We start from the raw sequence: 15094 nt of genomic DNA, 5'->3' as shown, positions 1-15094 counted from the left end.
GTCACTATGCTCTGCCTTGACGGCATCTTCCACTTCCTCCTTGGAACATGCCAGTCTTCCGCTTTTTGGCTGGCCAAGGAGGTCAGATGTATAGCGGAATGGATTGTTAAAGAATGATTTCCGCTGCTGGCACTTCTCTTTCTGTCTTCTCCGAATTGCCTCTGCCCTTTGTAACTGGAGTAGGTTTCTCCGCACCTCTGAGCTTAGCTCGCTCAGTGCTTCCTTCTCCTGGTGTTCTGCCCTCCGCCACCTCTTCTTAAATGCTTGCAGGTCTTGGCGCATTTCGGCAATTCGCCACTGCCTTCTGCTGGGGCCTGATGGCTGTTTATCAGGCTTTCCTTCCTTGACTCCAAATCTGTCGTAGTATATTTTAATAAAGCTCATATGTTTAAAATGTGTAAAAAAAAGATGTTTAAAAAAGCACATATGTTTAAAATGTGTAAAAAAAGATGTTTTCAAAAAGCACAGATGTTTAAAATGTGTAAAAAATATGTTTTAAAAAAGCACAGATGTTTAAAATGTGTAAAAAAGATGTTTTAATAAAGCTCATATGTTTTAAATGTGTAAAAAAAGATGTTTTAATAAAGCTCATATGTTTTAAATGTGTAAAAAAACGTTTTAATAAAGCTCATATGTTTTAAATGTGTAAAAAAGATGTTTTCAAAAAGCACAGATGTTTAAAATGTGTAAAAAAGATGTTTTAATAAAGCTCATATGTTTTAAATGTGTAAAAAAGATGTTTTCAAAAAGCACAGATGTTTAAAATGTGTAAAAAAAGATGTTTTAATAAAGCTCATATGTCAAAAATGTGTGAAAAAAAGATGTTTTAATAAAGCTCATATGTTTTAAATGTGTAAAAAAAGATGTTTTAATAAAGCTCATATGTCAAAAATGTGTGAAAAAAAGATGTTTTAATAAAGCTCATATGTTTTAAATGTGTAAAAAAAAAGATGTTTTAATAAAGCTCATATGTTTTAAATGTGTAAAAAAAAGATGTTTTAATAAAGCTCATATGTTTTAAATGTGTAAAAAAAGATGTTTTAATAAAGCTCATATGTCAAAAAGATGTGAAAAAAAGATGTTTTAATAAAGCTCATATGTTTTAAATGTGTAAAAAAAAGATGTTTTTCAAAAAGCACAGATGTTTAAAATGTGTAAAAGAAAAAAATAAAAATGTGTACAACAACCATTTTTTAAAAATACGAATGGAACATTAAGTATAGCAACAACAAAACTTGTGTGTGTGTGTGTGTGTGGGGGGGGGGGGGGGGGCTGTTGTTTCTTTGCTCTCTGAGGGGGCGGGGGGGCTGACTCTCCCACACTTTGGAAACCCCTGCTATAAATAATCATCTTTACACAATTTTAAACTGTGTACATAAGTGTTGGCCCTAGTGAGTAGAAAAGAATGGGCGTTTTCTCTTCTCAAGCTTTTGCTTCTGAATACAAACAAAACCGAAATTTCATAATTTTTTTTTATGCAATCTGACAGATAAATCCACCTCATGACTCCGGCGCAGTTTGGTGAGGGTTTGTTGAGTGTCGAGTCTGTGACGCAGCGCGGAAGGGAGGAGTTTTTTTCCGCTTCCGGTTCCGCGGCCGGCCGTGGTGCTGAACGGACAGCGGCGCCCGGTGCCGCCGTCCTCTTCCCGCAACGCACGCGCTCACACCGCGATGGCGATGGGCGCACACGCGAAGAAAGGAGGCTCGAGGAGCGTAGCAGTGGAACGGAAGAACCTGATCACCGTCTGCAGGTGCGGTAATAAACTTTATTAAACCCCCTACACTGTTCACTGTGTGCGCCTCGAGTCGGGATTCCCGGTTTAATCAAAGCACCAAGAAAAAATAGCATCATAACCCGCCCAAACGCCCCCGGGCTGTATTCGCGCGACTTCCGGTTTCCATTTAGATAAATTGAGATACTGTGATCTGGAGGACAGTAAAGCAAACCTAAATAAATAAATAAATAAATAAATCACCATAGTGACCGCATCACCTGGTTTACGTCATGCTTACGACGCTATTTCGACTTGTAATTCGACAACTCGCATTTTTAAATGGTCCGCTAGAGACATTTCTTTTTACAAGCAGCAACAATAATAATAATAGCTAATTAGCTAATTTATTGTAGCACCAGACCTCGGCGTTAGCCTACAGAGGCTAATATAAAAATATAAAAATATGTATATTTTATAAAAAACAGAATTTTTTTTCACAAGGTTTTTCGTAGTTCTGTTTGGGTTTGATTTGTTTTGTTTTATTTAAAAAAGAGCATTATTTATTTTCTTTTTATTTATTTATTTTTGGTGACGTGATTGATGATAGTTCCCGGATGAGGTCGTTGCCATGACGACAACCTTCCGTCAGGGTGAAAGGCGCGCGAGGAGCCGTCGGTACCAGCTGAGAGAAAGCTGTGGCTTCCTGTAGCGGGGTTTTAATAATTATTTCAAAAATAAACACGTCATAAAAATATCATTCTGGCTTGTTTTTTCTTATTTGTTAATAATTTATTCATGAATTTCAAATAATAATAATCTCATCTCATCTCATTATCTCTAGCCGCTTTATCCTTCTACAGGGTCGCAGGCAAGCTGGAGCCTATCCCAGCTGACTACGGGCGAAAGGCGGGGTACACCCTGGACAAGTCACCAGGTCATCACAGGGCTGACACATAGACACAGACAACCATTCACACTCACATTCACACCTACGGTCAATTTAGAGTCACCAGTTAACCTAACCTGCATGTCTTTGGACTGTGGGGGAAACCGGAGCACCCGGAGGAAACCCACGCGGACACGGGGAGAACATGCAAACTCCACACAGAAAGGCCCTCGCCGGCCCCGGGGCTCGAACCCAGGACCTTCTTGCTGTGAGGCGACAGCGCTAACCACTACACCACCGTGCCGCCCAATAATAATAATAATAATAATAATAATGTGTTTCAAAAAAAAAAAAAGGACAAACCCCTTCCTGTCTCCCCCATTCAACACTTTGTTCTTGAGTCAGGCTAAAATGCTAACAGGTACATTTTATGCAAAGCACAAAAGGCACTGGGCGGCATGGTGGTGTAGTGGTTAGCGCTGTCGCCTCACAGCAAGAAGATCTGGGTTCGAGCCCCGTGGCTGGCGAGGGCCTTTCTATGCGGAGTTTGCATGTTCTCCCCGTGGGTTTCCTCCAGGTGCTCCGGTTTCCCCCACAGTCCAAAGACATGCAGGTTAGGTTAACTGGTGACTCTAAATTGACCGTAGGTGTGAGTGTGAATGGTTGTCTGTGTCTATGTGTCAGCCCTGTGATGACCTGGCGACTTGTCCAGTGTGTACCCCGCCTTTCACCCGTAGTCAGCTGGGATAGGCTCCAGCTTGCCTGCGACCCTGTAGAACAGGATAAAGCGGCTACAGATAATGAGATTAAATGAGACAAAAGGCACTCCATAGGGAGGAGCAGCTATATACAGGACGGGGTACAATTTACGAGGCAGTATTGAGCTCTGAATGCCCCAGTATTGAAGAATGGTCTGCCTACAGAGAGGAGGAGATTCAGAAGCTGACAGACTGGTGTGCTGAGAAGAACTTGGCTCTGAACAGGGCCGTAGCCAACATTTTAAAATCACCGAGGTCCGTGATGCGTGCCCAAAGCGCGCGCCGAAAAATTTTCGACATATTTAAATGAGAGGGGTGAATTACACGTCACACAAGAGATCTCATCTCATCTCATTATCTCTAGCCACTTTATCCTGTTCTACAGGGTCGCAGGCAAGCTGGAGCCTATCCCAGCTGACTACGGGCGAAAGGTGGGGTACACCCTGGACAAGTCGCTAGGTCATGACAGGGCTGACACATAGACACAGACAACCATTCACACTCACATTCACACCTACGGTCAATTTAGAGTCACCAGTTAACCTAACCTGCGTGTCTTTGGACTGTGGGGGAAACCAGAGCACCCGGAGGAAACCCACACGGACACGGGGAGAACATGCAAACTCCGCACAGAAAGGCCCTCGCCGGCCACGGGGCTCGAACCCGAACCTTCTTGCTGTGAGGCGACAGCGCTAACCACTACACCACCGTGCTGCCCACACAAGAGATCTATAACTGAAATTACTTTTAATGGTGTTTGAACTGAATATCATCAGTTTTGAAAAAAAAAAAAAACATGTATGTCGCAAGAGTAAGAATAATTTAAGCTTGTTTAATGGTTTGATCTGGCCCAAGCAATGAGGACAAAAGATACCCTAACCATGTAGTCTGACGCATGCAAGATACAGACGCAGAGGGCCCAATCCCACCAAGATCCTCTTACCCTCTCTCATATCACAAGGCAAAGTTATCCAAGGCAAACATAAGTTGAAACTTTCTACTCTGTTGCTTTGGCTTATCGGATGATTTATTTTTAAAATCACAAACAAGTCAGGCTACAACTGCGCTGCTTTGAAAATGTAAATTTAACAGCTTCATGAAAGTGCGCTGATGGTTACCATGAAAAAAATGTGTCTACTGCACTGCGTTCCTCCCCCGAGTCGCACACTCATTCGTTTTTGTGTTCTTGGTCTCAGAGCCGCACGCATGAAACAGACACAGGAGACAGAATCAACGTTTAACATAACTAACAATGCACTTTTTACGGAGACATTTTAATGTTATTCTTTATTTTTTTATCCAGTTGAATCCAGCGTACAAATGTATTTTCAGGGCGGCACGGTGGTGTAGTGTTTAGCGCTGTCGCCTCACAGCAAGAAGGTCCGGGTTTGAGCCCGTGACCGGCGAGGGCCTTTCTGTGTGGAGTTTGCATGTTCTCCCTGTGTCCGCGTGGGTTTCCTACGGGTGCTCCGGTTTCCCCCACAGTCCAAAGACATGCAGGTTAGATTAACTGGTGACTCTAAATTGACCGTAGGTGTGAGTGTGAATGGTTGTCTGTGTCTATGTGTCAGCCCTGTGATGACCTGGCGACTTGTCCAGGGTGTACCCCGTCTTTTGCCCGTAGTCACCTGGGATAGGCTCCAGCTTGCCTGCGACCCTGTAGAACAGGATAAAGCAGATAGAAATAATGAGATGAGATGTATTTTCAGCTCTTAAAAATGACAGAGGTCCGGACCTCAGTGGCCTTATAGCTGGCTACGGCCATGGCTCTGAATACCAAAAAGACCCAGGAGCTGATGGTTGATTTCAGAAGGCATCAGGGGGCAGCATGGTGGTGTAGTGGTTAGTAGGGCTGCAATGATTCACTAAGAGACCGATTCAGTTCGATTCACAATTCAGACCCTTCGATTCGATTCTGCAACCAAGTATAAAGGGCAAACAAACCTCATATTTTAAACTTTAATTAACAAAATCCCATTGAAATTTGTCTGCATAGATGAAAACTTTCCAAATGAGAACAGGATATCATCATCTTCGTTTAACGTCCTTTTGTTCCCATATTTCATGGGGTTGGTCGAGCTATGAGCGTTCTCCATCTCAGTCTGTTCTAAACTATCTCTTCTTCGAGGTTAAGTTCCCTCAGATCTTCCTCTATACACTTCTTCCATGTTTTCAGGGGCGTCTTCCATCAATTACAGCTTCTGCTGCTCTCTGTACCACACTACTCTCTTCTTTTCTTTTGATATGCCCGAACCATCTCAAACGTTGTCCATCCATCCATCCATCCATCCATCCATCCATCCATTATCTGTAGCTGCTTATCCTGTCCTACAGGGTTGCAGGCAAGCTGGAGCCTATCCCAGCTGACTATGGGCGAGAGGCGGGGTACACCCTGGACAAGTCACCAGGTCATCGCAGGGTTGACACATAGACACAGACAACCATTCACACTCACATTCACACCTACGGTCAATTTAGAGTCACCAGTTAACCTAACCTGCATGTCTTTGGACTGTGGGGGAAACCGGAGCACTGGGAGGAAACCCACGTGGACATGGGGAGAACACGCAAACTCCGCACAGAAAGGCCTCGCTGGCCACTGGGCTCCAACCCAGGACCTTCTTGCTGTGAAGCAACAGTGCTAACCACTACACCACCGTGCCGCCTCTCAAACTTTGTCTTCTCATTAAATTCCGTATGCTTTCCACCTGACATCTCTCTATCGCTTCTTCACTTGATATTCCGTCTTCCCAATGTATATTTGCCATATATCAGAGCATCCAGCAATCACATCTCTTCACCATGTTTTCAAGGTTCCTAGTCAGCGGCCATGTTTCTGCTCCATATATACTATAAGTACACAGTACATGCACAGTACATTTGTACTCTACTTTTTAGGGGACTTCCTTGATTCGTCAAAAGACTAGATATCTGTCTCCATTTTGACCAAGCAGCTGATATTCTGGTTCGAACTGCTCTTTCTGCACCTTGACTGCAGTCAATAGTGTCGCCTAGGTAACAGAAGCTTTCAACTTCTTCGATGGTGCCATCATCAACCCTTATTCTGTCACGTCTCCTTATCTCGGCACCTTGTTCTCTTCTTTCCCCTCTTCTTGTACAGGCAGAGCAGACAAAGTTTTCGCCTGCTTGATTTACTCTCCTTAGTCCAGAACATCTCATGTGGCACCACTTCCTGCATTCTGTACATGGTGTAGAGTAGGCGCCTACTCCCTTTCCACAAACACTGCATGGATATCTTCCTTGATCACTGAGCTCAACCTCCTCCTTTGTCTTTCCTAGGTTTACCTTCATACCTCGCCTTTCCATCTTTCTTCTCCAGTCATTAAACATTCTTATAACTTCTTCTGTCTCTGATATGTACATGTAAAATGTTTAAAACAAAATATATAAAATAAGGATATTTTGGCAACTTGAATTGATGAATTCCTGAGCACAGAGCAGTAAGTATCAGTTACACTGCAAAAAATAAAAATCTTAGGAAGTTTATTTGTCTATTTTCAAGTCAAAACATCTAGCCACCCTTATTATAAGACATTATTGCCCAACAAGCAAAACCTCATTTAGCTAGAAAGGCTAGTTTTTAGACAGTCCATCTTAAATCTTGAATAGACAAAATGTCTTGAAAAAGTCTTATTTGGAGCACCTTTGAAAATAAAACAAGTTTTTTTTAAAACAAGCAAGTACATTTTGGACATTTGTCAAATGCGGTTCATCTTGTTTCAAGAAAAAAAACAAAGTATGCTTGTTTTGGGAATAAATGAACTTTACTGAAATCTTTGAATCTTTCATTACAATTCAACTCCACCTTACATATCCTAAGTTTACTGCGACTGTTTTCTCAGTCATTCAGAGTGAGCTCCTTCTAGATGCTGTACAGACTCTAGACCAGACAAGTGCCTTCAAAAAGGCTATGAGTGAGTGGAGGGCATTTTAGTGAGGTCTTTTTGGAATGCTGTGAGTTAAGTTCAGTGTTTGTTTGTTTGTTTGGTTGGTTGGTTGGTTGGTTGTTTTTTTTTTTGTGCCTGATCGTAAACCCCTCGTACACATGAATAGTCAGCGCCCCCAAAATGCACTGTTGCTTTGGCGTTGTGTAAGCACTGTAAGTCAAAATGCGTAGACTTTTTATTATTATTATTATTATTTTTATTTATTTTTTTTTTGGTGCCTGAGGTCCTGGGGAAGTGGAATCTTAAGAGATGTTTTAATGTTTGAATGTTGAAATGGGAAAAAAATAAACTTGTTGCAATGCTACACGTGTCGTCAACTTCATTCAAGATAGTCTCTGGTCTCATATCTAGAGTATTTTACTAATTACAGGTCACAAAAGGAGAATCTTTTAAGCTAGCAATGCTTAGTTGTAGAATTTAACAATCCTAATATTAGTATACAGTGGTGCTTGAAAGTTTGTGAACCCTTTAGAATTTTCTATATTTCTGCATAAATATGACCTAAAACATCATCGGATTTTCACACAAGTCCTAAAAGTAGAGAAAGAGAACCCAGTTAAACAAATGAGACAGAAATATTATACTTGCTCATTTATTTATTGAAGAAAATTATCCAATATTACATATCTGTGAGTGGCAAAAGTATGTGAACCTTTGCTTTTAGTATCTGGTGTGACCCCCTTGTGCAGCGATAACTGCAACTAAATGTTTGCGGTAACTGTTGATCAGTCCTGCACACCGGCTTGGAGGAATTTTAGCCCATTCCTTCATACAGAACAGCTTCAACTCTGGGATGCTGGTGGGTTTCCTCACATGAACTACTCACTTCAGGTCCTTCCACAACATTTCGATTGGATTAAAGTCAGGACTTTGACTTGGCCATTCCAAAACATTAACTTTATTCTTCTTTAACCATTCTTTGGTAGAACGACTTGTGTGCTTAGGGCCGTTGTCTTGCTGCATGGCCCACCTTCTCTTGAGATTCAGTTCATGGACAGATGTCTTGACATTTTCCTTTAGAATTCGCTGGTATAATTCAGAATTCATTGTTCCATCAATGATGGCAAGCCATCCTGGCCCAGATGCAGCAAAACAGGCCCAAACCATGATACTACCACCACCATGTTTCACAGATGGGATAAGGGTCTTATGCTGGAATGCAGTGTTTTCCTTTCTCCAAACATAACGCTTCTCATTTAAACCAAAAAGTTCTATTTTGGTCTCATCCGTCCACAAAACATTTGTCCAATAGCCTTCTGGCTTGTCCACATGATCTTTAGCAGACTGTAGACAAGCAGCAACGTTCTTTTTGGAGAGCAGTGGCTTTCTCCTTGCAGCCCTGCCATGCACACCATTGTTGTTCAGTGTTTTCCTGATGGTGGACTCATGAACATTAACATTAGCCAATGTGAGAGAGGCCTTCAGTTGCTTAGAAGTTACCCTGGGGTCCTTTGTGACCTCGCCGACTATTACACGCCTTGCTCTTGGAGTGATCTTTGTTGGTCGCCCACTCCTGGGGAGGGTAACAATGGTCTTGAGTTTCCTCCATTTGTACACAATCTGTGTCTGTGGATTGGTGGAGTCCAAACTCTTTAGAGATGGTTTTGTAATGTTTTCCAGCCTGATGAGCATCAGCAACACTTTTTCTGAGGTCCTCAGAAATCTCCTTTGTTCGTGCCATGATACACTTCCACAAACATGCGTTGTGAAGATCAGACTTTGATAGATCCCTGTTCTTTAAATAAAACAGGGTGCCCACTCACACCTGATTGTCATCCCATTGATTGAAAACACCTGACTCTAATTTCACCTTCAAATTAACTGCTAATCCTAGAGGTTCACATACTTTTGCCACTCACAGATATGTAATATTGGATCATTTTCCTCAATAAATAAATGACCAAGTATAATATTTTTGTCTCATTTGTTTAACTGGGTTCTCTTTATCTACCTTTAGGACTTGTGTAAAAATCTGATGATGTTTTAGGTCATATTTATGCAGAAATATAGAAAATTCTAAAGGGTTCACAAACTTTCAAGCACCACTGTATTTATCTTAAATTCAGTTTTTACTGCTAAGACTTTGTCATGAATTTAAGTGAAATACCCTTAAAATGAAATAAATAAAAATGACTTGAATGGCTAAATGTAAGAAGTACGATCTTGTTATAAGAACTATTTTGATTATTTTGAGTTAATCAGATCTCGCATAATAAGTTCCCCAATCTTATTTTGGAATTATTTCATCTAAAAACAGGTTAGATTTTTCATCTTACTTTAAGAAATCTTACCAAGTCAAATTTGACTAATTCCATTGGCAGATTTTTTTTCACCTGATTCAAGCAAATATGCTTTGTTTTAATCTTTTATTTCTTATTTTTGAAAGGCCATTTTTTGCAGTGTACTCTCACTCACAAACACTTTCCTCTTCAAAGAGAGTTATTTAATATTTATGCATAGTGTACTGTGAGTACACTAGTACAAGGAACAGTCGTAACTCAGCAACGTGTAAAACTGTTTTGTAACTTCGGCTCTAAACTTTAACTGGTAACAGGTAAAGTAAATCACATCAGTCAGTTTTAACTGTCCACACATACCTGGTTTTACTACTTTCGTAACACTTTCAGTTTTCAATTCGGCGGGACTTGCTTCATTTATATCCAAGTTGCGTTTTCACTTTAAATGATTTGCGAGGTTTGTAGTTGACCCTCCCTTATACTTCACATCAACATAACATGTGCGGAACGTTGCAATGTCCTTCGTGTGTTCTCGAAACCCAAAACGTAGCCAAACTTTCGATTTAAGATGAGACGAAGAATCTTTAAACTTGGCTTCCGCCATTTTGGTGCCCAGCAACGGCGTTGCCATGTAAAGTATAGGCTACTCTGATTGGACAAGAGCAAGGACCCAAACCAATCAAATTGCACATTTTATTTTGAAGCAAAGCTCTGGCTGATCGCTTTCTCGCATCGATTTAACAATGTAAGTGTAATTGTTGCGCGGTAAAAGTGCATTTATAAATCAGTAAAAATTGAAATAAAAAAATGTCGCCGAATCGAGCCGAAAATACAGCTACATGGATCGATAATCGGTATGGCGGGTATGAACTCGATTTTTGGTGCACCGTGGTGAATCGTTGCAGCCCTAGTGGTTAGCACTGTTGCCTCACAGCAAGAAGGTTCTGGGTTCGAGCCCAGCGGCCGATGGGGGCCTTTCTGTGTAGAGTTTGCATGTTCGCCCCGTGTCTGCAAGGGTTTCCTGCGGGTGTTCCGTTTTCCCCCACAGTCCAAAGACATGCAGGTTAGGTTAACATTGGGCTGAAGTGCCCAAGAGTGGCGGCGCACATGTATGCACCGGCTTTGCTCTCCTATGATGAACTAAATTTCATTGTACATTTGTGCAGTGACAATAAAGGCATTCTATTCTGTTCGATCTGCCACTGAACATAAATGGAGAAGAAATGGAGAGAGTTTCCAGGTTCAGATTTCTGGGTACACACACATCGGAGGACAGAGGCGTTGCTAGACATAAAACTCTACTGGAGCACAGGCCCCCTATACCCATCTCATCTCATTATATCTAGCTGCTTTATCCTGTTCTACAGGGTCGCAGGCAAGCTGGAGCCTATCCCAGCTGACTACGGGCGAAAGGCGGGGTACACCCTGGACAAGTCGCCAGGTCATCACAGGGCTGACACATAGACACAGACAACCATTCACACTCACATTCACACCTACGGTCAATTTAGAGTCACCAGTTAACCTAACCTGGATGTCTTTGGACTGTGGGGGAAACCGGAGCACCCGGAGGAAACCCACGCGGACACGGGGAGAACATGCAAACTCCGCACAGAAAGGCCCCCGCTGGCCACGGGGCTCGAACCCGGACCTTCTTGCTGTGAGGCGACAGCGCTAACCACTACACCACCGTGCCACCCATCCCTATACCCCTATCGTTTTTTTTTTTTTTGGTTTTGTTTGTTTTTTAAAGCTTGCTGCATATGAAATGTGCTATTGTAGGCTATGTGCTTAACCAGCTTCCATCGCTTTGCTCATTATTATTGTCACTGCCATACTCATACTGGTCAAGGTAAAAATGCAAAGATACATTCATGAACATATGAGAATATTTATTTAAATAAACATGAACCTCAACAGGTTTAACAAAGTAAAGCAAATGTGCATGCAAATAATAGCAACCACAGATGCACAGAATGTGTGCCTTATATTTAGGGACAGAAAGTTGCCTACGTTGATGCACCTTGAAGCAGAAAAACATCCACTCTATTCCTGATATTATCAATCTAATTAACCATAGGCTATTTTCAGGTTATACTATCTTTACTTTTAAGCTCATGGTCATTATAAGGACCATCTGTCTACAGGCGATAATGATATAATCTATGTTTGTGTTTTTTTTTTTTTTTTCAGGACATTCTAGGTTATGATAATATTTGCATAATTACATTAGGCTTTTCTATCAAGGAAAAACATTTTGCGTTGATGAATTTTCCATGTTCTTGAATGTACGCCACTATAGGAAGCATGGCAACCGAAATATCTTTTTATACTTTTGTGTGGATTGTCTGGAATCTGGCAACATAAATATCATGATAGTGGGACAGCCTACTGTATGTCTTAGCAATAATTTATAAAAATATATCATGTACCGACATAACCATGTAAGGCCATCCTTAAAAAAAAATCCGTTTCCTGTCCACCGGGTGAGCAAAAAAATTCAGTCGGGAGGGAGGGATATATATATATATATATATATATATATATATATATATATATATGGATAAGAATAGTGGGGCAGCATAGCTAACCTATTGTGCATTTTGTGATACAAGCACCAAATTTGGCACAAATGTACATTGACATATGGCGAACATTTTCAGATATTGAGCCACTCGGAATTTTCTCTTCATGTCCGCCATATTGGAATTCAAAATGGCCACCATTTGAAATCTACATTTGCGCTTATCTGACCTAAACTTCACTTCCCTGTTGTTTCCATTCTGTGGACTGTTACATGAAGAATAGATATTTTTATATTCCAATTAAATTTAAGGTAATACTAGCACTGTGTTTGCAATCCAGACTGGTCCTATTGCAAGAGGATAGTGATGACCACATCAGTGGATTTTATACTTTTCCTCATTAAATAATATTTGGTGCAGGTGATGACCTAATCAATACCTCATTAAGTAAAATGAGATGTGTTAGAATCCCAGCACAGACACTGGAATGAAATGGCTGCCGTACACAGAGATGCTGATTTAAGAAAAGATTTAAGTGGTCTCTTATTTCTTTTTTTTCCAGAGCTGTATGTCATGTCTCTACACAAAATAGCCCATATTATTGAGAAATGGATTGATCAGTATAGTTTGCAAAATTATTTACAAATAAAAAAATTAATTTGTCAACTATTCACCCTCCATTGGTGTAAAACCCCTAAATTAGTTATGGTTAAATGAGCTGAAAGTTTCCAGAAACTATGAGGTGATTTCCATTCTAAAGACAGTGATTTGATTGTAGAAAGCTCCAGGGTTTATTAGAGAGCATACTTAAGCAAACAGCATCATGAAAACCAATAACCTATGAAAACACATGCAGGACAAGGTTCTGAAAAAGTGTCAATTAGGGTTTCATCTCATCTCATTATCTCAAGCCGCTTTATCCTTCTACAGGGTCGCAGGCAAGCTGGAGCCTATCCCAGCTGACTACGGGCGAAAGGCGGGGTACACCCTGGACAAGTCGCCAGGTCATCACAGGGCTGACACATAGACACAGACAACCATTCACACTCACATTCACACCTACGGTCAATTTAGAGTCACCAGTTAACCTAACCTGCATGCCTTTGGACTGTGGGGGAAACTGGAGCACCCGGAGGAAACCCATGTAGACATGAGGAGAACATGCAAACTCCACACAGAAAGGCCCTCGTCAGCTGCTGGGCTCAAACCCAGGACCTTCTTGCTGTGAGGCGACAGTGCTAACCACTACACCACCGTGCTGCCCGTCACCTTCACCTACTTTAGGATAATTAGCCTATTGCTTAACTGTTGGAACTCCTTCGGGTTCCATATCAAACCTAGAACAACACAGAATCTAATCAATAACGCAAACTTGTCAAAACAATTTTTACTTCACAGACTTTGAGTAAAATGTTGTCTTGTCAAAAATACATGATGATGAATATTCATCTCTCATGAATTAAGTGGAGTACTGTAATAAAGTATGTCATTTTGAAAAATGGATACCAGCAAATATTGTCATGTACTATAAAAATATTTGACCCAGAGGTAATCACACATGTAGAATTCAAGTGGCGGCCATTTTGAAATCCAATATGTTGGCTAATTTATAAAGATACACAATGCAGATTGTAACCATCGGATTCCTTTCCTCCCAAAACATACATTTGGACACCAGAATCGAGTCAATAGCAGCATTAGACCCAAAGATAATCGAAAATGTAGATTTCAAACAATGGCCATTTTGAAATCCAATATGGCGGCTCATTGGTACAAAATATGCAATGCAGATTGTTACCATTGGATTCCTTGCCCCCCAAAACATACATTTAGACACCAGAATCGAGTCAATAGCAGCATTAGACCCAAAGATAATCGAAAATGTAGATTTCAAATGGCGGCCATTTTGAATTCCAATATGGCGGACATGAAGGGAGAATTCCGAGTGGCTCAATATCTGAAAATGTTCACCATATATCAATGTACATTTGTGCCAAATTTGATGCTTGTATCACAAAATGCACAATCCTTTTGAATATTCGAGCTAAACCGCCCCACTAGAAATCGCAATGCTGTGTTTGCTTTTTCTTTCAGTACTTTTTTTTTATTACAAAAGCAGACACATTTAATAAAATGACAGTTTAATCAACTGGAACTTGTACAAAAACTTTGAGTTGGCATTTAAAATGCTGACTGCAACATTTGCAAAACTTTTACAAAGGTACTTAAAATGTCCAACACACGGACTTTCTGTAGTTCTAAATCGGCCGTTAGGCCTAGTTCGGATGAAATTACCCTATTAAAATGATCACTGAATGATTTGTTTTTCTGAATCTTTACTATTTTGTTGTTCGCTAGAATACCATTTTGCGATTTCACACTTAAGCAAATGTTTGAAAACTCCGGATCTCCTTCCTTCATGGTGGCTGCCATTTTTTTGTGCCGCACGGCGCATGCGCAGAGCTGATTCAATTCTATATTCTACGCGGAATGCAGGGCTTTCCACAAGCGCCGGCTGCCGGCCATACAGCCGACTACACAATTAAGTCCAGCCGGCTACTTTAATGACTATTTTTGTAGCCCACAGGCTCTAAATATTAATTTTCGATTTTAATAAAATTAAATGGTTTATCTAACGGACTGACAATGTCAAACTGAACTGCACTCATTTAAGTTGTGATTCGCGCTGTTTGTACCGATAATAACCACAAATTCCCCGCCAACTTCGTTGATCAAGGGAGAGTAACTCATCTGCGGCCCCGACATGCGGTGTGTGCGTGCGCACTCGGCGGAGGCAGTAGTGTGTCGGGGCCGTCGGAGGGAACAGAAGCAGAGATGACGCTTATTTTGTCTCCGGTAAACCAGTCTTCTCTCGTTCAATTATGTGCTGGCATCAAAAGACACCGTTGGTTGTAAATGAAACCAAACTGAGTGGTTGGAGTGTATTTTCATACACAAATGGAGAAATGTTGGCTGAGTGTTTAATTGTGTAGCCCCACTGCAGA

The 15094-nt window shown here is 41.1% G+C and overlaps 1 protein-coding gene across 3 annotated transcripts in view; it reads left to right on the top strand.

Annotated features, from left to right (window-relative positions):
* The first annotated feature begins 1602 nt into the window (after positions 1 to 1602).
* The window catches only part of rundc3ab (RUN domain containing 3Ab), a 41656-nt gene continuing 28164 nt past the window's right edge, over positions 1603 to 15094 (top strand). For all 3 annotated transcript variants that reach the window (XR_009656342.1, XR_009656343.1, XM_060938799.1), the window contains exon 1: positions 1603 to 1751. Coding sequence is in view for 1 of the 3 variants with exons in the window: in XM_060938799.1 (XP_060794782.1) it covers positions 1672 to 1751 (80 nt within the window). In the remaining 2 variants the exon portion in view is untranslated. The remainder of the gene's footprint in view (positions 1752 to 15094) is intronic.

This window comes from Neoarius graeffei, chromosome 14 (genome assembly GCF_027579695.1).
Source record: "Neoarius graeffei isolate fNeoGra1 chromosome 14, fNeoGra1.pri, whole genome shotgun sequence".
Lineage (NCBI taxonomy): Eukaryota > Metazoa > Chordata > Actinopteri > Siluriformes > Ariidae > Neoarius > Neoarius graeffei.
The sequence above is the reverse complement of the archived record's forward strand: the minus strand, read 5'-3'. Positions and strand labels throughout refer to the sequence as shown.